Consider the following 26,093-nt stretch of genomic DNA (forward strand, 5'->3'; position numbering starts at 1 on the left):
ACTTTCCTGACTGAGGATAAGACATTTATAGATCTCTGGAATAGTAACTTATCAGAATGCTCCCTTAAATTGATGAAACTCATCTGTGACTACAAACAGAAAACATTGGAGGAGATTGCCTTAAAGATAAGGGAAGTGCAAAAGGAGCTGAATCTGCAAAGTAAGGAGCCTAACTTTTTAAAGTTTGATAATACTCTACAACAGATAGTAGAAACAAAAGCACTTCTTGAGGTGAAACATAATAAATACCTGAGGGACCAACAAGACTACGATTTCAACAGGGTCTACATATGGAATAAGAGGGATAGATCCCTATTAAGGAAAGAACAGAACAAAGTGGATTCTTCCCTGGTCAACAGCGAGGGTACAATCAGACATTAGACGCAATCGAGGAAGGAGGGGTGAATTTTTATGAAAGCGAGGGTGAGTCCTGGGATGAGGGGTCAGCATCAGGAGGGGAAGAACGCCCCCCCGGAACAGGTTGTGAGAACGAAGGTTACTCCCCCATCTTAAAGACATTGACTCCTCATCTCCACCAGCAGTCACACTACAGGGAAGAGATAATTCCTGGACCAGGAGGTCAAAGTGATATTGGAGTCCGAGAACAAGCTCAGTTGGAACAGGTTTTTTCCATCCCCCAAAAAACACTAGAAGGGGGGGGGGGAGGAGGAAATCCAAATCATTATACTGCCTACCAGTACAAAGAGCAGAGAAGGTACCCACAGAGGAGAGGAAGAAGAAGGGGGAACTATAGATATGGAACATAATGAATCTATCCAAGTATACCCCTGATGTTCATGAACTGGAGGTTTTGAGCCTGGGGTTAACTTTTGTACCAACAGCCGATTTCAATTTGTTTGGAACTTTACTTAATGTGAATAAACTCATCAGGGATTTAACATTGAGAAAGTTTTTTAATACACACCCCAAGAGAGGGGAATATGAGAGCCATGATGACATTCAAGTAAATACCTCCCGGGGGCTAAGGGGACATTAAGGGTTAGTACCTTTAGTTTTCAGGAGATATGTGATATAGGAGTTTTGGAATCTCTAGAAGAAGGTGGAGGAAAAGAAAAACACAAATGTGTTAGGACTACCCCTCCCTTAGGGAAACGTCTACCTTTTACGCTATACAATGCAGGGGGGAACCCTCTCGAGAAATTTAAAAAAAAGAGTAGAAGAAGATCTCACTCAACTTTATTACAAGTCCGTTAGGGGCAGAAATAACAATATCACTGACCTACAGAAGAGGGCACTTAATAGGCTGAGTAAAAATAATGACATCATCATCAGGGCCGCAGACAAAGGTGGGACTATTGTCCTACTAGACAGAAGTAATTTCATAGCAGAGGCTGAGAGACAGCTATGTAATCTTGAGGGACTATACAAAGTTGCCTGGGGACCCTACGCGAGCCTACCAAAACCAATTGGCCTCCCTTGTAGATGATGGGGTGGGACTTAGCTTTATTGATCCAGACACAAAAAATGATTTACTGGTGTCTAATCCTGCCATCGCTACCTTTAATCATCTACCTAAGGTCCATAAGTCGGTAGAAAATGTACATGGGAAGCCAATAGTGAGCGGTATTGGCTCCCTATTGGAACATTTGTCCGAGTGGTTGGACAACATTTTGCAGCCCCTGGTAAGCCCTTGTGGAGCCACTTGGCGGATACCAAGCAAGTCATAAATCTTCTTAGTAGTATTACTTGGAGATCAAACTACAAGTGGCTTAATGTGGACGTAAAATCCCTCTATACCCCATATTAAGGGCTTGGAAGATATACATTTTTTTATGGACAAATACTATGGTGGGGACTCAGACTTTGGATTATGTGGTGGAAGTTACCACATTCCTCCTTACACATAATTACTTTGTACCCCTAATCTGGTGTAATTAGTTTAAAATTGTTGTAATATTTTTCTAATGTTTGTAAATATTTTATTATTTTTTGTAACTTAGTTCCTTTTTAATTTTTTGTACTTTAGTTAGTTTATTTAATTGTAGTTATTTGAAGGTATTGTATTTAATTAATTTATTGATAGTGTTAGTGTTAGGTTTATTTGTAGATAATTGTAGGTATTTTATTTAATTAATTTAATGATAGTGTAGTGTTAGGTTAATTGTAACTTAGGTTAGGATTTATTTTAACAGGTAATTTTGTAATTATTTTAACTAGGTAACTATTAAATAGTTCTTAACTATTTAATAGCTATTGTACCTGGTTAAAATAAATACAAAGTTGCCTGTAAAATAAATATTAATCCTAAAATAGCCACAATATAATTATAATTTATATTGTAGCTATATTAGGGTTTATTTTACAGGTAAGTATTTAGATTTAATAGGAATAATTTATTTAATAAGAGTTAATTTATTTCGTTAGAATAAAATTATATTTAAGTTAGGGGGGTGTTAGGGTTAGGGTTAGAATTTGCTTTAGGGGGTTAAAAAATTTATTAGAGTAGCGGTGAGCTCCGATCGGCAGATTAGGGGTTAATACTTGAGGTTAGGTGTCGGCGATGTTAGGGAGGGCAGATTAGGGGTTAATACTATTTATTATAGGGTTATTGAGGCGGGGAGTGAGGCGGATTAGGGGTTAATAACTTTATTTTAGTAGCGGTGCGGTCCGCTCGGCAGATTAGGGGTTAATAAGTGTAGGCAGGTGGAGGCGACGTTGAAGGGGGCAGATTAGGGGTTAATAAATATAATATAGGGGTCTGCGGTGTTAGGGGCAGCAGATTAGGGGTACATAGCTATAATGTAGCTTGCCGTGGTGTACGGAGCGGCAGATTAGGGGCTAAAAAAAATATGCAGGGGTCAGCGATAGCGGGGGCGGCAGATTAGGGGTTAATAAGTGTAAGGTTAGGGGTCTTTAGACTCGGGGTACATGTTAGCGGTGTTAGGTGCAGACTTAGGAAGTGTTTCCGCATAGCAAACAATGGGGCTGCGTTAGGAGCTGAACGCTGCTTTTTTTCAGCTCAAACAGCCCCATTGTTTTCTATGGGGGAATCGTGCACGAGCACGTTTTTTGAAGCTGGCCGCGTCCGTAAGCACCGCTGTATCGAGAGTTGCAGTGGCGTTAAATTATGCTCTACACTCCTTTTTTGGAGCCTAACGCAGCCATTCTGTGAACTCTAAATACCAGCGGTATTTAAAAGGTGCGGTGTAAAAAAAGCGACGCGTAGCTAACGCACCCCTTTGGGCCGCAGAACTCTAAATCTAGCCGTATGTTTGCAGAAATTTGTGGTTGAGGGGAAGAATTTTTCACATTTACCTCATGATTTCAATTCCCAGATTTACGCTTACACTTATTTGATTTGGAGCTAGCTGCTAAACAATCTGTCACCACTTTGTACATGCTTAAAAATATACAAAATAGTGAACAGCGCTAAATCTTGGTCAACATACCCCTTGGATAAGGTAAGAAACTTCCAACGATAGAAGCCGGAACAGGACTCTCAGACGAGATGCAGCTGCACACCAACCTGTAGATTCCTCTCTCTCGGAGTAGACAGACGTGGACTATGAAGACAAAAAAAGGACAGCGCAACTCGATTCAAGGTAGATTTTATTAACATCCAGATCTACACACACGTAGAAATGCACTTACAAGATGTAAGATGATAAAAAGCAGTAGTTAAAAGACGAAGATCAGGACACTCCAGGTTCAGGCGTAGCGTCCTTATGCAGCGATTGAATTATTTCCGGTGTCTAATTCAAAACTCCCGGGTAATCGGCACCTATGCGCTAGATACGTCAAAGGATCACCGCCTGGCGACACTCCCCTCCACCTACGGATGTCCAGCTGGATCAAAAAGCCTCAACGCGTTTCGCCGGTTCACACACACCGGTCTTTTTCAAGAGTGAATGATCCAGGTATGAAAGAATTCCCTTTTAAGGATCCAAGTTAATTAGGTAAAGTGGTATCCTTAGAACACCTTAAAACATTTCTTTACAACCATATTTATGGCGTCAAATTTCCTCGCCACAAATCTAACCACATATTACAATAAAATAACATAGTCCACTACAGTTTCACAAAATTTCATCCTGCAAATATGAAGAGATATATATCATAGAAATTACCATATACATAAAATATACATATTAAATAGATAATCCACACTAGTTAATATACGAAAATGAAATTGTTTTAAAAAATTCAATTCTTCAATTCAATTCTAAAAAATACATTTCTTAAAATTAGAATGATGTCATAGGATACGGAACAACTTCTTTTGAATAAATAAATATATTAATAAACTGTAATGGCAAGATCCCTACTATATGACATACCACATTAGGGGACATATATATGTCGACATTTCCAAAATCATCTGTACCATATACCTTTATTTTTATATTTATATACACTAATAGACAAATAAGCCCTAATTATGTGAATGCCAGGATATCTAAATCTATATTAAGACCTAATGGAGCAAGGCTCTTCAGCCTATAGATCCATTCAGTCTCTTTCTGTCTTAATTTTAATAATCTATTAGGGACTCCTGGAGGTATCCAATCAATAATCTGAATGTGGAGGCCATCTACACTACTATCATGACAATTACTAAAATGGACCGGCACACTATGTTTATCAAATTTTGTCCTGATGTTATAAAGGTGCTCGCTAAATCTTTTACTAGTTTTCCTTTTGGTGCGCCCTATGTAAATTAAATTACATTTACAAGATAGTAAATAACTGATACACTGTCTGGCAATTGCATCTATATTGCATATTAAATTGTTCAGACCATCAAAATTAAAAAAAGTATCACCCATTTTAACATGTGAACACATAAGGCAATTGGGTTTGTGACATTTAAATGTGCCCCTTGTGGCCGATAGCCAGTTACACAACCCCCCACCCGTAACATTTCTAGTGGCATTGTTCTTATTACGTAGTTTACTGGGAGCTAGAAAAGATTTTAAATTCCTATTTTTCCTAAAAGTAATTTTTGGTTTATCCCCAATTTCCTTCCCCAAAATTGGATCCAACTTTAGGATATCCCAATGTTTATTGAGTATTTTAGTAACTATCGGTGCCCCTTCTTGTATCTGGTAATAATCTAGTTTCTCCAAAGTTATTATTATTACCATTGATAGGATCAGACTTATTGTCCAATTTCCTCTTATTTCTCAAAAGGTCAGTACGGTTAAGTTGTAAAGCTTTGTTTTTTGCTTCTTCTAGTAGTTCCCTACTATATCCCTTTCTTAAAAAATTCTGTTCTAAATGGGTTGCTTCCTCATTAAAATCAAGTATATTAGTACAATTCCGCCTAATGCGGATAAACTGGCTAGTAGGGATATTATCCTTCCAGCTCTTCAAATGGGCACTCCCAGCATCAACAAAACTATTCCTGTCCACTATTTTTCTATAAATTTCGTACCATAACTTTATTGGTTAATATTATCTACCGAAAATTCAATGTCAAAAAATTCTATTTTACTATTTGAACTGTTCCCACTAAATTTAAGATTAAAATTATTTTTATTAATATATTCACTGAACTCTACTAAGACTTCCTCAGTCCCCCTCCAAAGGATGATCACATCATCGATGTACCGGAAATATTTCACAATATTTGGCTCAAAAGGATTATTATTCCAAATGCGACACCTCTCAAAACAATCCATAAACAAATGAGCATAAGAGGGGGCAAAGGTAGTCCCCATTGCTGTCCCCCTTAACTGTAAATAATATTTGTCCCCAAACTCAAAATAATTATGGGTTAAAATAAAATTAATGGATTGTAAAATAAATTGTAAATGGATTTCAGGAATATTATAGTTAGAGAAGGCCAACTCAACTGCCTTAAGGCCTTGTTCATGGGGGATCATAGTATATAATGATGAGACGTCATAGGTGGCCCATCTAAAGTTATCCTCCCATTCCAGACCCTCAAAATGTCCAATTGTCTCTGCAGTGTCCTTTAAGGAAAGCTCTGGTCCTTTTAACCAGGGGCTTGTAAAAAATGATCAACATACTTAGAAAGATTATAACAAAGTGATACCAATACCAGAGACAATTGGACGTCCCGGGGCCGGGTTAGACATTTGTGGACCTTAGGAAGATGGTAAAATGTAGGGACCATGGGGTCTATTATTTTAATAAAATTATATTCATCTTGATTTAAAACAACCCCTCTCCTTAGCTAGTTGGAGGATGCAGTCTAACTCTTTAGAAAACTTAATAGTTGGATTATAAGTTAGACATTTATAGGTCTGATTGTCCCCTAAGATATTGTAAGCTTCTGACAAATAATCTTCCTTATTCTGGATTACCAGACCCCCCCCCCCCTTATCTGCTGCTCGAATCACCACCCCATCATTTTCTTTAAGATTTTTGAGTGCATTCCTCTCATTAATACTTAAATTGTCATTATATTTATTTAGGGTCTACACTTCAAAAATTCCCCGTTCAAAATCCTGACAAACCAATTTGTTGAAAAGAGATAATTGCTGCCCCCTTGCATATGTATAGGGTTAAAGCTAGAACGACCCTTAAAGGAAGTATGTTGAATTTGGGGGTCTTCCTCATATATAGAAAGATCCATTAAGTTAGCCATAGTCACAGATGAATCTAAATCCTCTTGACTATTAATGTACATAGATCTATTCCCTTTCTCTAGTTCCTTAAGTGTATTAAGAGTACTTATATCCTTAGCCTCAATATAATTATTGTTAGGTCTATTCAACCCCTTGTTATCTTTCAAAAAAATACCTTTTTAAAGTCATCTTTCGAATGAATTTCTGAATGTCCATATATACTTCAAACTTATTAGGTTTGGATTTCGGAGCGAAGTTTAAACCTTTCCCTAATAATCTGATATCATCATTAGTTAAATTCAAGTCAGAAATATTGATAATTTCTTTCTTGATAGTTTCTAGTTCAGTCTTCTTCTGTTTCCCCCTCTGTATCCTAGCTCCTCCTCTTGTTCCTCGTCTAACTCCAGTGCCCTTTTTTGTGGTCTTTCTCTCGTGTTCCAATCTTTCATAATTAATGCCGGCTCCTCCTCCCACTGCACATTCCTGTCCCTGTAATCGGTTTCCTGACCCTTGCCTAAAAAATGTGATACTCCCGGTGACTTGGGTTTAGCCCCTAGTCTATGCCAAACCGGTCCTTTGGGAGTGGGAGGCATGGCCTGGTAACTTAATGCCTCATATCTGTTTCTATCCCAAAATTGGTTATATCTATTTCCTTCTCTAGCATCCCTATGTTGTTTATTCTCATAATTATTAAAATTTCTACGATTCCCCATATAATAATATAAAGCCGGTGTGTGTGAACCGGCGAAACCTGTTGAGGCTTTTTGATCCAGCTGGACATCCGTAGGTGGAGGGGAGTGTCGCCAGGCGGTGATCCTTTGACGTATCTAGCGCATAGGTGGCCGATTACCCGGGAGTTTTTGAATTAGACGCCGGAAATAATTCAACCGCTGCTAAAGACGCTACGCCTGAACCTGGAGTGTCCTGATCTTGTCTTTTAACTACTGCTTTTTATCATCTTACATCTTGTAAGTGCATTTCTACGAGTGTGTAGATCTGGATGTTAATAAATCTACCTTGAATCGAGTTGCGCTGTCCCTTTTTTGTCTTCATAGCCACTTTGTACATGCTAATTTTAAATTCAGGGGCAAAGTCAGTAGTATCCCCCTAAGTGACAAATACAGACAAAATTCCCTATGGTAAGTGGATGGTTGCGACTAATTTGCATGCAATATCTGAGGTATACAATTCTTACAGATTTGAATGACCTGGCATACTGGAACAGATTTGCTAAATAAATAAACATATGTAGGAAGAGGAACATTTGTAACTGACTCCTCTATAGTGTGAATAGTGGCATCAATGTGGACAAATTCATTTTGTTCCATTTCAATATTTAAATAACAGTATGAAATTAATATATATATAATATTATTATTATTCTTTATTTATAAAGCGCCAACAGATTCCGCAGCGCTGTCCATGGGTACAAGGATAGAAGTACAACGGAGAAACAATACGATAATAGACAAAATTTTACAGACAGATACAGGGGAATTGAGGGCCCTATTCCCATGGGAACTTACAATCTAGCAAGGTTAATGATGATTAAGGGCTAGGTGCTAAACGCTGCCTTACATATGACCCAGATGTATTGTAAATAAAGGTATATTTTATCCTAAAGGGACAGTCAACACCAGAATTCTTGTGTTTAAAAAGATAGATAATCCCTTAATTACCAATTCCCCAGTTTTGCATAACCAACACAGTTATAATTATATTCGTTTTACCTCTGTAATTACCATTGTATCTAAGCCTCAGCAGACTGCCCCCTTATTTCAGTTCTTTTGACAGACTTGCATTTTAGCCAATCAGAGCTGAACTCCATGGTAACTTCACGTGCATGAGCTCAATGTTATCTATATGAAACACGTGAACTAATGCCCTCTAGTGGTGAAAAACTATCAAAATGCATTTAGATTAGAGGCGGCCTTCAAGGTCTAAGAAATTAGCATATGAACCTCCTAGGTTTAGCTTTCAACTAAGAATACCAAGAGAACAAAGCAAAATTGGTGATAAAAGTAAATGGAAAGTTGTATAATATTACATGCCCTATTTGAATCATGAAAGTTTTTTTGGGACTTGACTGACCCTTGAAAGGTCTGCTGTGTGTGGATATTTATTGTGGAATAAAAAGCCCAGGAAGCTGGGGGGGGGGGGGGGGGCTAATGCTGGGAGAGAAGCCGGTGCTTCAGGGAAGACTTTATTTAACTTTTTTGGAATCAAAATGGCTTCAATGTGCACCAAGCATATACACACACTTCCCCTCATAAAAGCATGATCCCCTGCCTTACCGGAGTGTCCTCTAGTGCAGTTGGCAATTTTCTTAAAGGGGAAGGCACCTATTTTTTTTTTTTACAAAGTGCCAAAATTATGTCCCCAGAGCTGCCAGAGGGCTATGAAGGGCATCAATCTTACCTGGCTATGTCCCTGAAAAGAATAGGGCAGGTAGGGACCTGAAAAAAATAAAAAAGAGAGCAGGCTAAGTCCCCTGGCTATGCTGTACCTACAGATAGCCTCTGGGATGTGTGTGTGCTATGTTAAGTCACTTACCTTAAGTAGCATCCCCTCCACTGGCTTACCAGCAGTGGCGGAACTTCCACAAATCGCAATGGCAACAAGCTGCGACCGGTCCCTGGGGGTCCGCCACATGGGGGGGCCCACCACCAACCAAATGCAATACGGGCCCTACCACTGCCTTCTGCAATTACTGTGTGTGCACGATGCAGGCAGCTGCTCATTTGCATAGAGGGTGGTTGTGATTGGGTCTCAGAGTATGCATGTGATTATACCAGCGATATATGAGTCAGTGACACTCTCAGACCACTCTCAGACTCAGTCAGTGACTGTGCCTACCGGACTACCTGCAGACTGCATCGTCAGCATGCTATGAGTCATCATTCATCTCAGTTAGCCCCTGGACTGTCTGTAGGCAGTGCGCTATGACTGTGAAGTGTTTCTGCTGGCCTGATAAACCTGAGCCCCAAAGTTGTTGCTCCCAACAAGCAGTGGCCGCTTACTGGTGATGTCACATCAAGCGTGCACATTGCTGATAAAGCCGAAATCTGTCTCTTTAAGGAACTAGAGGCAAGACCCTTCTCCAAACCATCTTGGAGAAAGGCCAGAATCCTGGATACCTTCACCTTATGCCAAGGATATCCATGCTTCTCACACCAGGACAAGTAAGTCCTCCACACCTTATGGTAGATGCGATGAGTGACTGGCTTCCTTGCCTGAATTAGAGTATCAATCACACTTTCAGAAAAGCCTCTCTTGGCTAAGACTAGGCGTTCAATCTCCACGCAGTCAGCCTCTGTCACGTGACATGGCTCGGGATTGTACCTTTAAGCCTCCTCTATAAATTCCCATGATCCTTTTGGCTCCCTGCCTATAATTCTGTGTTTGTGTAGCACGAAGTTCCTCTGAACAGAAGTTCCTGCAAACCTTAGGCTACCTATATTTCTGAGACCTGTTTTCCACTATTTGGATTTACAAACATCGACCTTACTTGTGCAGTTTACTTGCAGTAACCTTATCTTTTGGCTATACTTGAGCCAAACCGGACTACAACAGTGCCTTGTCTTTTGACAAACTCTATGTTACCATCAGTGTAATCTAAGGCACCCACGGTTCTCACTTCAGCAACGCTTATATAGCCATCTTACTTACCTTCATCTGATTATACAATCCAGACGGATAAGCATTGTACTTTTGTTGCCTGGATAAACCGCTACGCCAGTGTCTCTCTCACTACTCTAGCCTGTCAACAATCTGACACCTCTGATTGGACGCTCCGCTCACACCCACCTGTGACTTCACAGCTGACTCCGGAAAAGTTTGCTTCAGTGTTCACACACACTGTATTGAGCTGCAGTGCTTCAACAATTGACTGTTCACATTAACTGGAAGATTTACAGTTGCTAAGTTTCTTTACAAGGTCTGCGTTCATGATATTCTGATATCCTTGCAACTACAATACAAAATAAATCAGTAACTTGATAATATTGCTTATCTTAGCACTACAGGAGAGATTCTACAACTTCTACTGTAACCAGTATTCATTTTCACACCCCTTGGATGTGTATATTTCACGCCCTTAATTATATCTGCAGTTGTGATTCAAAACATACTTAGCTGCTGCCTTACATAATTATAGGCCATATTGTACCATGGATCCAGCAGATATTCCTAATGTGGTGAACAGCTTATCTCAACGTGTCGACCAACTTGCACAAGGTTTAAGAGAGGTGCAAATGCAAATTGAAACCTTATGTGCCCTAGTGAAGGATAACAAACCTGAACCTCAGGTTTCCTTACCTGACAGGTTTTCAGGAGACCGTTCTTTGTTTAGACAATTCAGAAATTCTTGTTACTTATTGTTTCAAATGAGACCCAAGACATATCATAACGAAAAGGATCAAGGTTATGACTGTGATTTCATTTTTAATGGATGAACCCAGGAGATGGGCTGACAGCCTCAGAGAATCTAGATTTTGATGTTGAAAGGGACCCTGTGACTGCAGATCCCTGCGAAAGGGTAACCTCCATGGCGGAGAGGATGACATCCCCACCAAATCCGCAAACCACGTCCTCTGCGGCCACAAATGAGCAATCAGAATGGCTGAGGCCAGGGGCCAGCTTCTGTTTGATGCGGGCCACTACTCGAGGTAGAAGTGGAAGCGGTGGAAAAATGGAAGCTAGGCTGAATCCAAGGAACCACTAGGGCATCTATCAACTCTGCCTGGGGGTCCCTGGACCTCAACCCGTATCGAGGTAGCTTGCAATTGAGTCTGGACGCCATGAGATCTTTCTCTGGCGTTCCCCATTTGTGACAAAGCTCCGCAAACACCTCGGGTGAAGAGGCCATTCCCCCGGATGGAAGGATTGTCTGCTGAAAAACTCCACTTCCCAGTTGTCCACACCTGGTATGTGGGACTCCACCCACTCCAGAATCCGAGACACCTCCCTCATCGTGAGGGAGCTCCTCGTACCCCCTTGATGGTTGATGTAAGCCACCAAGGTAATGTTGTCTGTCTGGAATCTGATGGAACTGACCGACCTTAGAGAAGGCCATGCCTTCAGGGCATTGTAAATTGCTCTTAGTTCTAGGATGTTAATCGGAAGGAGAGACTCCTCCCTGGACCACCTGCCCTGAGCCATCTTGGCACCCCAAACAGCTCCCCATCCTGATAGACTGGCGTCCGTGGTCACAATCACCCAGGACTTTCTCAAGAAGGATGTCCCCATGGACAGTTGCTCCGGACGGATCCACCAAGTGAGGGAGTTCCGAGTCCGAGCATCCATGGATATCAGCTGTTAAAGATCTGAATGCTCTCCATTCTCAAAATGCACAATTGAAGAGGTCTGAGATGGAACCTGGCGAATGGGATGACATCTATGCTTGACACCATGAGACCTAACACCTCCATACATTGAGCCACCGATGGGCTTGTGGAGGACTGAAGGGCAAGAAAGGTGGACGCAAGCTTCCTGCGCTGTGCGATCCGTGAGAAATATCTTCATGGACATAGAGACTATTATTGTGCCCAGGAACTCTACCCTGTTGCTGGGAACCAGGGAACTCTTTCCTGAGTTGATCTTCCAACCGTGCGATCGGAGAAGCAAGAGAAGAGCCCTCAAATGATCCTCTGCAAGGCTGAACGACGGCGCCTGGACTAAGATGTCGTCCAGATAGGGCGCCACTGCAATGCCCCTGGATCTGGCCACTGCAAGTACTGCCCCAGAACCTTTGTGAAGACTCTCGGGGCCATCGCCAGACCGAAAGGAAGGGCCACAAACTAGAAGTGTTGGTCCAGAAACGCAAATCTCAGGAACCTGAAGTGTTCCCTGTGGATTGGCACATGAAGGTACGCGTCTTTCAAATCTTTGGTCGTCATGAACTGTCCCTCCTGAACTAGGGGCAGAATAGATCTGATCGTTTCCATTTTTAACGATGGAACACTCAGAAACTTGCTCAAACACTTTAGGTCCAGAATTGGGCAGAACGTGCCCTCCTTCTTTGGAACCAGAAAAATATTGGAATAGTACCCTAGACCCCTCTCTGCTAGGGGTACTGGTACGATAACCCCGAGAGAAGCGAGATCACACTCTAGAAAGGCCTCTCTATTCTCTGGTCTTGAAGACAGGTTTGATCTGAACTCTATCCTGTAACCCTGGGAGACAACCACTAGAACCAAAGGGTCCTGAACGTCGTGCAACCAGACGTCTGAGAATTGAGATAATCTGCCCCCTTCATGATCCTGAGACCGTTCGGGGGCCGCCCCTTCATACCGATTTAGTCTCTGCAAGCTTCTTGCTCTGCTTAGACTTGTTCCAAGACTGAGCCGATTTACAAGATCCCTTGGACTGGTCCGCTTTAGGACTGCTGGCGCTGGGCCTTGTCCACACGAAGAGACGAAAAGTAGAACCCTTAGGCTTAGCCTTCTTATCCTGCGGTAGGAAAGCTCCCTTGCCTCCCGTAACCGTGGATATGATCGAATCCAATCCTGGACCGAACAGGATCTTTCCTTGGAAAGGCAGGGACAACAGCCTTGACTTGGAGGTCATGTCCGCAAACCAAGATTTTAGCTACAGAGCCCTGCGGGCTAAAACCGAAAAACCTGATACTTTCACATTCAGGCAAATAATTTGCATATTGGCATCACAGATGAAAGAATTGGCGATCCTCAGCGCCTTAATCTTCTCCTTTATATTGTTGATGGATGTCTCCCTTTCAACCATGTCACACAGGGAATCACACCAATATGTTGCAGCACCAGCGACCGCCACCACGGCCGCAGCAGGCTGAAAAACAAACCCCGTGTGCTGAAACCTCTTTCTCAACATGTTTTCCAGCTTTTTATCCATGGGCTCCTTAAACGACGAACTATCCTCTATGGCAGTGCTTTCCAAACTGTGTTTCGTGACACATTAGTGTGTCGGCAGCAGTGTGTAGGTGTATCCCTGCTTCAGTACAATTTTTTTTGAATTTTTTTTTTTACATTTTTCTTTGGTTTCCGACTTTCCTCCTTCTTGCTACGCATATCATATGGTTGACTCGTGATTGATAGCTAGTGGGTCACAGATCATCTTAACCTATTGGCGCAGCTCAGTGGGAACTGAAACTATTCCCATTGGCGACACATTGGCTCCTGACTGCACATGCAGTCACGAGCCTATTGAGGAGACTACACGTGCAGTGAGTGAGATAGCAGTGTGTTTGCAGCACCGGCAGTAGTCAGAGTTCTGAGGGCGACAGCTCAAACGCTGAGCTAAAGTCAGAATTGTAGGTGGTTTTTTTTTGCAGCTTGCTCCCAGTAGTGAATTGCTGCTCCTGCACTTGATATATGGATAGGAAGTGGAAGCTTAAAAATGCTTGATGATGAAATGCGAGTGTCTTAATCTAATATTCCACCAAATATTCAGAAACTGTTTTCATCCCATCAACCTTATACATTCCATTAAAATAGTAAGTAGCTATTGGTGATATTAAACTTTTTTTTAATTCTTGCACATACATACTGTTACTTGTAAATACTTTTCGTTATTATATCATTTATGTATGTGTCAGTATATCTTAAAACAAGTTAGTTTAACCTCCTGTTTGTTAGTACAACTGAATTACTGTGTCGCGAAATTATGTAGGTCTAAAAAGTGTGTCACCAACATGAAAAGTTTGGAAAGCTCTGCTCTAGGGAAATAGTTGTTCACTTCGCGAGCGTAGAGATAGCCCCATCCACCTTGGGAATGGTCCCCCACAGCTCGAGCTGAGAGTCTGGAATGGGAAAAAGTTTTTTAAAAGAAGAAGAAGGGGAAAAGGGGGACACTTATCGCTCCCATTCATTCTTAATAACATTCGCTATCTTAACGGGGACTGGGAAAGTCTGAGGAACCATCCTGTCCTCGTACACCTTGTCAAGCTTAGGAATTGCAGGTTCCTCCGGGATCTTAGGTTCCGGAACCTCCAAAGTAGCAAGTACCTATCGCAACAGAAACCTCCGCAGCAGGAGGCTTAGATGACATGGACTACGACCCAGACTGGGCCTCCTCCGAAGAGTCGGAGTGGGCCTCATCCTCGTATAGAGCCTCTGGATCTGCCATCGGCGAGGACAAACCCTGGGTCGAGCCGCCATGATACACCCTACGCTTGCTCTTAGCAGAACGTGGTAAGGCATGGATCACCTTAGAAACCGCCGATTCCAATTGGTCCGCAAAATCTGACAGCCAATGAATCTCTCCCGAAGGAGTAACGGTCGGACCCCGGGGCTCTGTATGTGCAATAGGAGATGAATGCAGGGAACACACCTTGCAGGACGAAGAACCCTCAGTAGTACTAGACATTCGTTTACATTTAGATGTTGTGACTTTGTCAAGGCATGTGTAACAGAGTTGAACAGGCTGATCTACCAGTACCTCCTCACAATAAACACAGGAATGAGGCTTTGTTAAGGAGGGAGACCACTCTAATGCGTCAGAGTCCTCCATCGCTTAAGCTTTTATGGGAAGACTAACTTATTTTACAGTAAAAGGCACCTTATACCACCAAAGGCCGGGGCACTCACCACCTCCTAGGACCCGGACTACAGAAACCGCTATGTCTCCTGCATCACAGAACCACAGATAAGGTAGATAGACACACCCGTCACGTAAAATGCCTGGCAGGGCCGCCCCTGCACTAGGAAAAACGTGCCAAAAATGGTTGCGCAGATTCCCACAAGCCACCTGAAAGTTCCACACATTGCCAGAGCCTCATCTCGCTCATAACACAGCAATGACACAATAAACAATATTATGTATACCCCCCCCTGTTCAATAATCCCCCTTCCAGGAATATTAACCCTTGATTCTGTAAAAATAAAATATGCACCACACTGTGACCCTGTCTTCTATGTTATCATCATTATCTTTATTAATAAAAAATGAAACAATCTTACCAGAATCTACACCGTGGAACAGGAACACAGTCTTTCAAGTGTGACGAATAGTAGCAGCGCCTCCGCCATGGACTTGAGAGAAGAAAGCAGGCAGCGAAGCTAATTGCTTGAGGAGCTGTTAATCTGAGTTGGGATGGTTTCGCAGAAAGAAACTACCTGCATCTCCGGACTCTAACTTTCGCCCAGGCCCTCACTGAGAGACTGACAGGACTACTTAAAACTCCAGTCCCACTGCAAAGAGTACTAACCTCCATAAGAGACTACTCAGAAACTCCGGCACTCCTCTGCCATCCTCCTGTGATGAAAGGCAAAGAATGACTGGGGGATGAGGGAAGGTGGGAAGGTATTTAAGCCTTTGGCTGGGGTGTCTTTGCCTCCTCCTGGTGGCCAGGTTCTTTATTCCCAACAGTAATGAATGAAGCTGTGGACTCTCCTCCCCTTTAGATGGAAAAGAGAGATGGTAGGGATTTTAAGCTCTTCTATGGGGTTTTGACCTCCTCCTAATGGCGAGAAATATATCCCAAATGTTATAGAGGACTGTGGACCATCATCATTTTATGAAAGAAAACTACATTATTTTCTTTTTTTTTTAATTTATGTTTTCTTTTAATTTTCAATACAATACAAATTGTAAACAAACAGTAAATTAGAGTCGCAGCTCAACATTAAGTTCAAGAAACGATACATATGTTATGGCAAGCAAGGTCATTCAATATATGACTCAGGATATTGTCTCAGTCATGTGTATAAACCATAGTCCAATGTTCATTAATTTCTTCAGCGTGTGCTAGAGTTTTAGAGTTCCTAGTATAGGGAGTTGTTAGGCGTTGGAGAAAATGGAGGAACTCCTGTTGTCTCAAAGATAGGACTAATGATTCTCCTTGTCGTGGTGGGTTACAAGGGAGGAGCCCTCGTATCAGGTTTTATCACACATTTGTACCAATGATAAACTTTTAACTCAGTAAAGCATGCAACTTAAGTAGAGGAATTAGGAAAGGGGGAAAAGAGAGAAAAGAAAACAGAGGAAAAGTTTAGATATAGGGACAGTAGAGTTGGTAGGGTGCCAATGTTTTGCTAGGTGTGATTTATGCGGGATTATAGGTGAAGGACTCCCAAAGGAAGAGGATATCTTGATATAAAGCTAGTTGGCCTAATTTAAGATAGTGTAGTCTCTCCAGGAGGAGGTGTTTGTTAGAGTTACCCATTCTAGGATGGAAGGTGCCAGGGCTGATTTCCATTTTCTAGAGATTAACTGGTTTGCCGCATTTAGCATTATTTGAAAGAGGTGTTTTCGTATTTTGCAGTTGATGGCAGGGGGTTGGCATAGTAAGACAAGATCTGGAGTGGGGGTTATATTTGTACTTAGGATTTTATTGATGTTTTCAAAAATTTGTGACCAGAAAGGTTTTATATGCTCGCATTCCCACCAAATGTGTGTGATGTGACCATCTTGAATGCATCCTCTCCAGCAGGATGGGGATGAGTTTTTATAGATAAATCTCAGCCTTGCTGGTGTCAAGTACCATCGCATCATTATTTTGATGTTGGTCTCTTTGGCTTGTGCTGAATGTGCTGAATGTGCTAGACTGTCAAATCTACGCGCCCAGAGTTTTGGGGAGGTGTTCATCCCCAATTCAAAGTCCCATCTTTTGGTGTAAGTCGGGAGATGTGGGAATGACTCATTTAAGATTAATTTATGTAGTTTGGAGATGGTGCCGTGCGTTTTGTCTGTTGTGTGGCATATTCGTTCAAAGGAGGTCAATGGGCGTATCAAGTCTTTCAAACATTTGTGTGTAGCTATATAATGTCTAATTTGGTGGATTCGAAACCATGAGGACAGGATTGGGTGTTTCAAGGATTCAAGTTGGGTTGTGGTTTTGAGACTCTGATTACCATCTGTTAAGAGAGATATGGGAAGAGATTTAAACGGGTTTGTGAGATGGGGAAAGGCTAGATTAAGCCCCGGCGGGAATTCTGGGTTGTTTAAAATTGTGGTTAGGGGAGAATATTTGGAAGATATTTTGTTTGGGGATTTGTTGATTCGTCTCCAGTCAGACCATGTTTCGTTTGTTATAGAGGAGGTTGAGATTACATACTTGTTAAAGTATCCTGGATTCCAACTTATCTCATCTAATCTCTGTGACAGTGACAGGGTGTTTTCCAGTTGTACCCAATTTTTGGAGTTAGGTCCTCCTAGTTTACACCAGTCGGAAATTCTCTGCAACGAGACAGCTAATTTGTAGGAACGAAGGTGTGGGACACCCAGTCCCCCCTCAGAGGGAAGTTTGTATAGCGTATTTTTGTTAATTCTAGGTGGCCTGCGTTTCCAAATGTAGTCATTTATAATTTTTTGTAGTATGTCTAGGTCCTTTTGAATGCCTGGAATGGGAATTGTTTGGAGAATGTATAAAACTTTTGGAAGTAGTGTCATTTTTGTGGCATGAATCCTACCTAGCCATGAAATATTTTTAGGCATCCAAGCTGATATGAGACTCTTGAATTCTGAAATTAAACTACCATAATTTTGTGGGCGGAGGTCTGTTATATTAGGGGTTATATTGATACCTAGATATTTCAAATATTTTGTTTGTGGTTTTAAGGGGCAGATCATTTTAAATTCTTCTAGGAGCTGGTTGGTAAGGTTTATAGGCAGGTATTCTGATTTGGTCACATTAACCAGGAAGTTAGACACAGTCCCATATCTGTCTAATTCCGAGATAGAAGTTCTGAGGGAGGAGAGAGGGTTTGTGAGGGTAAGGAGAATATCGTCTGCGAAAATCGCAAGTTCGTGAGTTTGCTCTCCCACTTTTATCCCTTGAATCAAGCGGTTATGTCTTATTTTAGTGGCTAGTGGCTCTAGGGCTAAAATGAATAATAGGGGGGATAGCGGGCATCCCTGTCGGGATCCATTCCTGATTTCGAAGGGGTCGGACAGCGTGCCGTTAATTCTGATTTGAGCTGTCGGGTTGGTGTATAGGGCAGATATTTTCTGGATAAAGGGGTCAGGAAAATTAAATCGTCTCAGGGTTTCTTGTAGGAAGGTCCAGTCCAATCTGTCGAATGCCTTTTCGGCGTCAGTCGATAGGAAAACAGTCGGGGTTTTGTTTTGTGAGATAAATTCTAAAAGGTTAAGAACTTTGACAGTGTTGTCTTTAGCCTCTCTGTGAGGAACAAAACCCACCTGGTCTTGGTGAATCAGTAGTGGAAGGATGTTATTAAGTCGGGAGGCAAGAATCTTGGCGTAAATTTTTAGATCTATGTTGAGTAGGGAAATTGGTCTGAAGTTGGCTGGGGAGTCGGGGGGTTTACCTGGTTTGGCAATGACAGAGATAGTAGCTTGCAGCATGCTATCAGGGAAAGGGTGGTGATCTGAGATACAATTAAATAGGTCAGTTAGGTGTGGGACTAGGAGATTTGCAAATGTTTTATAGTAGGAACCTGTGAAACCGTCCGGGCCAGGGGCTTTGTTTTGTTTTAGTTGTTGTATCGCATCCTTTACCTCTGAGGGGAGGATAGGCCCCTCCAACAGCTCGCTTTGTTCGGGAGTCAATTGTGTGAGCTGGGTATCAGCAAGGTACTGATGACATAATTGGCTGTGGGTTTGGGAGTCTCTGTTGGGGTATAGATTATAAAGTTTATGGTAAAAACTCTTGAACTCATTCGCTATGGAGAGGGTATCTTCTAGATGTTTGCCTTGGGTAGATTTTAGCAAATGTACATATGTTTTTTGCTGTTGTTTTTTTAAGGCTCTAGCAAGATATTGCCCTGATTTGTTGCCTTCCCTGTAAAAGGTTTGGTTAAGGTGCAGTAATTGTCTTTGTGACTTGATGTGAAGAAGGGAGTTTAGTTTATCTCTTTTTTCTTTAAGTTCCCCTAGTATTGCATTATCTTGGGGGTTGACCGTGTGGGCATAATCTAGGTTAGATATCTCGGCTGAAAGTTGTTCTATTTCTAGTCTGCTTTTCTTTTTGTTTTGTGCTTTTACCTTGATAAATTCTCCCCTGATTGTACATTTATGGGCTTCCCATAGGGTTGCCATCTTCACATCTGGTGTATTGTTGAGTTCAAAGTAATCTTTAATATAAGTTGCAAAAAGCTTGGACTGGCTTGGGTCTAATAATAAATGGTCATCAAGTCTCCATTGAAAGGCCCTAAATGGGGCTGATGGCCATCTGATGTTGCATGAGACTAAGGAGTGGTCTGACCAGGAAGTATGTTTTATCTGCGAGCTTCTGGTATGAGAGAGGAGTAAATGGTCTACAAATATGTAATCTAGTCTAGAGTAGCTCAATTTAGGATGGGAGAAGAAGGTGTAATCTTGTTTTTGGGGATTAAAAAATCTCCAAGTGTCGTGTAGGCCTAGAGTTCTAAGTTTCCGCCAGATTTTAGCTAGATTTGGGGTTTTGGTCCTAGACTCTGGATTAGAGCAATCAACTGTGGGGTCTAGGGGGAAATTAAAGTCTCCCGCGACTATAAGGGAGCCCTTTGCCTCTTTCAAAATTAGGTCTGAAATTGAGTTTATAAATTTGTCTTGTTTGGAGTTAGGGGCGTATATATTAATTAGGGTTACTGGTTTGCCATATAACAGTCCTTTCAGGCATATATATCTACCCTCTTTATCGGTGTTACATTGAGTTTTGGTAAAAGGTAAGGATTTGTGGAGCAGAATACTTACTCCATTGACTTTTTTGCTGGGATGTGTACTATGGTAATGTTGCACGTATTGTGGGGAGAAGTATTTGGGAACATTTTTGGCTTTAAAATGTGTCTCCTGGAGCATCAAAATATGCCCATTTTTTTTCTGTAGGTCAATAATGGCCATTCTCCTCTTCTGGGGGCAGTTTATTCCTTTAGTATTCTGTGTAATGATAGTTAGTTCATTCAGATCGTGACTACCCATTGGAGGTGTGTGGAAGGACCAACTTTGTTAGTATAGATGTAGAAAGACCAAAAGGTTAGGTCGGTGTGTGTGCACCTAGGGAGTAGTAAAGAAGGGGAAAGGTGGGAAAAGCGTGAGGAGAGAGAAAGAAAAGACATAAAAAGGAGAGAAAGAAATATGCAAAATACAATTTTTACTAATATTACATATAACATTCTTAGAAATAAAGGAGAAAATCTCCCAACTGAATGAGAACCATTAACGAATATGCTTTGTTAACAGTCAACAATTTGCAGATATTTGTCATGGCATTATTTTAACGGAGAACTAAAAAAAAAAATAACATTTTGCAACATTAAACCAGAGAACAAATGAGAAGGGACAGGCTTAGCCTGGAATGACACAACATCACTGTGGGTAACTATCTCACCAAGTGCAATGGGTAACGCATTTACTTAAAAAGAGTCTCAAATATTTACCACATCACGCTAGAGTCAGCCTTTATCACCTCTGGGAGACAGTGTAGGCGGTAAGGATTTTTGTGCTCTTCTTTGACGAACTGGGATCCATTCCCTCCCCTGCGGGAGTGGAGGGGGTCCTGAGGGGATGTGGTCTTTATTTTGAGTCGAAGGGATCTCATCAAGTTGTGGTGGTTGTATTTCCAGTTCCTTACATATAGATTGGATGTCTTCTACTGCAGAGCATGTTAAACGTCTGCCTTTCCATAGTATTATTAGATGGAAGGGGAAGCCCCATCGGTATGGGATGTTTCTTTTCCTCAGCATCATGGTTAATGGTTTAAACTCTCTGCGTTTGGACAAAGTTCTTAGGGAGAGGTCAGCAAATAGTTGGAGCTCCGCATTATCATGCCTAAGGGGTTGTTGTTCCCTAGCAAGCTTCATCAATTCTTCCTTAACTTGGTAGTTGGTTATTCTGACTATAACATCTCTCGGTGGTTGATCATTTTGTGGTTTCGGGCGAAGAGCTCTATGAGCTCTATCTATGTCGATTTTCGTTGGAGTTTCTTCTTTCTTTAAAGCACTGAAGAAGTTTTGGAGATACTGCTCCAGGTCAGGGGTGGTGACAGCCTCGGGGACACCTCTTAGCCTGATGTTGTGGCGTCTGCTGCGGTTTTCCGCATCATCTAGTTTGTCTTCTAGCTCGAGAATATTTGCCCCCTGACCTTGGACAGTTTTATGCAACTCTGAAATGGCTTCAGCGTGGGAGTTCTGAGTAGTTTCGAGCGTCTCAACCCTATGCCCTATTTCAGATATATCTTTCTTGAGGTCAGAGATCTCATCTCTAATGCATTGCTTGACTTGAGAGATTAGTAATGAAAAGTCCTTTTTAGAGGGGATTGAATTAAAAAGCGCTGTAGGTATGGTGATATTTTCAGTGGGTTGATCACTCTCTGATTCTGATGAACTTTGGCATGAGGTATGCTCAGGGGGGTCTGCTTCTTCTGATATGTTAGTTTTGGCTTCTAAGGCCTTAAAGAAGGTATTCACAGTGTGTGAGGTGGTTTTCAGTTGCTTACTGTTTTTAATTGGTTTGCTGCCCTTCTTTGGTGACATTTTAGCATGAGCTGAAAGTGATATGTGTCACTTGAATAAGAGCTGAAATGTGATGTTAGGTTTTGTGGTGTAAAAAATAAACCACCCTCCAGTTGTTAGTGAATGGATTTTAGCTGCAAATTCTTTGATAGCGTAACACCCCAAAGGCTGATCATAGGCAGTATCTTATTGAAGGAGAGCTTCTGTAAGTAAATAGGCTTATGTAAAAATTCAGAGTATATCTCCTGTAACTGTCTCTTCTGATTTTATTCTCATACAAGCTTGCAGGAGTTAGTGTTTTAGCCACCCTAATTTACAATGTAGACATCTGCATATTAGTTGATAATAGTAAACTGTTAGTGCGTTTATAACCCCATTTCTGGGTTCCTTTAACAATGTTCATGTGCTGGTTCAGATCCGTTATTTAGGGCAAACAGTAATTCTGTGCGTCACTGCTATACTCCGTTAATAATCCATGCTGCTTTTTTTTTTTTTACTTTAACTCAGGCTGCGGCCTTTCGCAGGACTCCCCTCTGCCTCTCAGGTCTGTGTGCGGTCTTTTTATGTTGGTTCTTTGCCCCAATTATGTCCGGACACTGCTCTCTTGTTGGTGCAGGTCTTTTGGGATTTCCGGTGGGACTTTACATGTCCCGTGAAAGCAGGCTGAGTTGTGGAGCGAGTGTGAGGAGGCCGCTGCTGCTTTCTTCTAAATGATGGTCCGGCAGCTGAGGGTGTCAAATGAGCGGTCCCAAAGTAAGCACCATTAGGTCATGTTGTTCTGGTCACTAATTGTAACTGCTTATATAGCTGTGGCAAGAGCCAATTTCATCCTCAAACAGAAAGGGCTTAGGAGCACTAGAAAAAAGCAGCCATCTCCTAGGCTGGCTAGCTCCGCCCCCAGAAAACTACATTATTTTCTATGTGAAGAACATATGAATGTAAAATATGCGTTTTGCACATCATGCTTCTTGATTTAGATTTCAACGCGATCAGGTTAGCGCACATGAAAATTTAGTAAGATGCGTTATTGAAATATTACATATAAAAATTATAAAAATGATAAAAAATTAAACATTGTTAAAATAGATATATTCTATAGATTATTTAGAATATTTTACAGTATGTAAACAGTATATTACATTATGCACGGTCAGGTTAGCTCGCAAGCATGGGTGGTTTTTTTGCAGTTAACATGGTCGCAATATTTTTTTGTTATTAGGTTTTCGCTTGTGTGCAGACTTTTTACTTTCAACTCATAATACTAGCGCAACACGATGTGCGCAAAAAGCCTCTGTCGAGCGATGTTATCACTTGAGCAGGATTGCTAATTGCGCGCCACTCATAATCTAGTCCTTAATGTGTTCCTAGTGATCCCATTTTCTTGCTTTAGTGTATAATATTATTTAGAAATAGCTCCTTAAACTGTATGTTTTAGATTGAAATAGCTTCTTTTGCCTGTTGAAACCTATACTGAAAACTTAAATTCCACATTATTTTATATAGAAAAGCTATGTAAACAAAAGGTAGTAGCAAAAATCAACCTCCCAGTGGGGTGGGAGAAACATCCCAGCCAATTTCAAAGGATGTATCGGCAGAAGCTTTGAATAAAATTAGCTGCTTGACTGGGTACATTGTCCCTTTAAGACAGGTATTCTGATTCTGTAACAAATCCCTGCTCACACCACAAGCCAACATTCACAAGTATATAAAATGTTGTAGATAAGGTATTATATTCTTTTCTAATTCTATTTATTTTTTTTATATTCTGGTACATCATCAAAGTTTACAATGAGTATTCTGAGTCTGTTATGTTACATGTATATAAATATGTCCAATATCTTGCTACTCTAAGTTGCATTTATATCCTGATCTAATGGAAATGCATTTTCAGAACATGATTGGATGTGAGATATGATGGCCTACTTTATGGTACGTTTTGTTTAGGGGTAAAATTTAACTTACACGACACAATTATTTTGAATTTAAATTCTTAAGAATGCACCATAATTTAAAATATATGATACGATTAATAAAAATGATACCCCATTTTAATTGTCACTAGTGAGTCAACAATTTTTATAACCTTCATATTTTGGGTCAGATTCCCTCAAACATAGCAGTATGGCCCTTACTATTATTAATTCCGCACTAACTTATCAAATCATTCCTTAATCTTAAAGTTCAGTATTTAGCAATATATTAACCATTACTAGGAATAATCTGCTGTTTGCCACATTAACTGATTTATTGCACACGCATACACCAGAAATGGGTGTTAAAGGGCCATGATACCCAAATGTTTAAACACTTGAAAGTGATGCAGCATAGCTGCAAAAAGCCGACTAGAAAATATCACCTGAACATCTCTATGTAAAAAAGAAAGATATTTTACCTCAAAATGTCCTAAGTATTCACACCACATTGTAAAGGTGTTTAAGCAGCAAATCAGTATGTCTGTCCTGGGACAGGCAAGGGAGTCAGCTTCATGCACACTCATCTTATTTCCCTATTCAGTTTAAAGAAGTTTTCTATGAAATCTCATGAGAGTTAAGTGAAATCTCATGAGATCATAGTAAAAGAGTTCATAACTTTTTACACAGGACTTACTCAGCTGAGCTGAGGAGATTGTGAGGTAAAATATCTTCCTTTTTTACATAGAGATGCTCAGGTGATATTTTCCTGTCAGCTTTTTACAGTTATACTGCATCAGTTTCAAGTGATTTAGCACATGAGTATTATGTCCCTTTAAATTATTTGTACAATTCATACAAGTAGTTGTCCCACTCAGATAAGGATAACTCATAGGTGTAGTCTCATACGGCAGAATGAGTTATTCTCCACATCCCTTTTTTGTTCATTGTCAAGTCAATAGCTAAATAATAATTTGACTGTCATGTATCCCTTTGCATTAATCTTAATGAATAATAATAATGTTTCTATAAACATTTCTCATCTAACAATTGTACTGTGCCATTCTGGCCCCCTTGTGTGCAGTCATCAGGAAGATATCGGCTTAACCTAAAGGGACAATGTATTCAGGCAAGTAGTTGATAAAATGCCACTTTATTCAAAGCAGCTGCAGGAACACCTTTTCAAATGAGCTAGGCTCTCTCCCACCAAACTAGGAGGCTGATTTCTTGTGCTGCTTTTTGCCACTCAAAAATAAACATCCTTATTTTTCTCTAATGGGGGGGGGGGGGGGGGCTGAAAAAAGTTATAGTCACTTTGCCTGAACCAGAGCTCCCCAGAAAGAAAGGAAACCTGTTCATACCTGAAAAGAAAGCAAAATTATTTAGGCATTTAATCTTACATTTAAACGGACAGTAGACCTCAAAAATAATGTTATATAATTATATAACATTATATTAGCCTTATCTTTATAAAACCTAATATTCCCTTTGATTTTTTTAAAAAAAAATGACTGTTTTTCAGACCCGCTCTCTGTGCTCTTCTGAGCGGGTCTGTTTTTATAACACAGCGCATCGGAGCAGCTGTCTAGTCACAGCCCGGCCCGACCGCGCCATTATACTCGCTCCTGCTTTGTCTGACAGCAGAAACGAGCTGCACTGAGTATAATGAGTATAATATTTTTGAGGTTTACTGACACTTTAAGTAATTTTATATAGACCAATTCTTTCTCACCTGGTACGTCCAGAATGCCAATGCACGGGAACAGATGTCAAGAACAATTTCAGGACGTAATCCAGCTAGCATCATAGCTTTGTACTCCTCTGATGGGCTTAGTTCAGTACGCACAATATCCAGCTTACCAGACAGTGTACTGTTACAGGCTGGACAGACAGCTGGGGACCGGCTAAATTCCCCACTACCATGTTGGTCACAAAATATATGCGAACAGGCAGTGACCCAAGCATAACCAGACAATTTAACTCTGCATTTGCGGTAGTTACACAATAAAAGATCTTCACATACTGACATGACAAATCTGTAAGAGAAGGAAAATAATTTGTATAACAAATTGTGCTCTTAGTTATTCTAATATAACAGTTTTTAAAGTAAAACAAATTGCTTTACCTAACAGATTGTTATGGAAAATATAATCATGCAAAAAAAGAAACCCATAAAAAAATAAATAAAGTATGCTTACCTGATAAATTAATTTCTTTCATAAGACAGTAGGGAAGGTAAAGCAGGTTAATGGAAGAGCAAACTT

At 40.9% G+C, this 26,093-nt stretch overlaps 1 protein-coding gene across 1 annotated transcript in view; it reads right to left on the reverse strand.

The window, feature by feature from the left end:
* CCNB1IP1 (cyclin B1 interacting protein 1) overlaps positions 1-25,858 on the reverse strand; it is a 142,471-nt gene extending 116,613 nt beyond the window's left edge. The window contains 1 exon segment of the mRNA XM_053699912.1: positions 25,562-25,858. Coding sequence (XP_053555887.1) covers positions 25,562-25,858 — 297 coding nt within the window.
* Between the last annotated feature and the right edge of the window lie 235 nt (positions 25,859-26,093).

This window comes from Bombina bombina, chromosome 2, assembly GCF_027579735.1.
Source record: "Bombina bombina isolate aBomBom1 chromosome 2, aBomBom1.pri, whole genome shotgun sequence".
Lineage (NCBI taxonomy): Eukaryota > Metazoa > Chordata > Amphibia > Anura > Bombinatoridae > Bombina > Bombina bombina.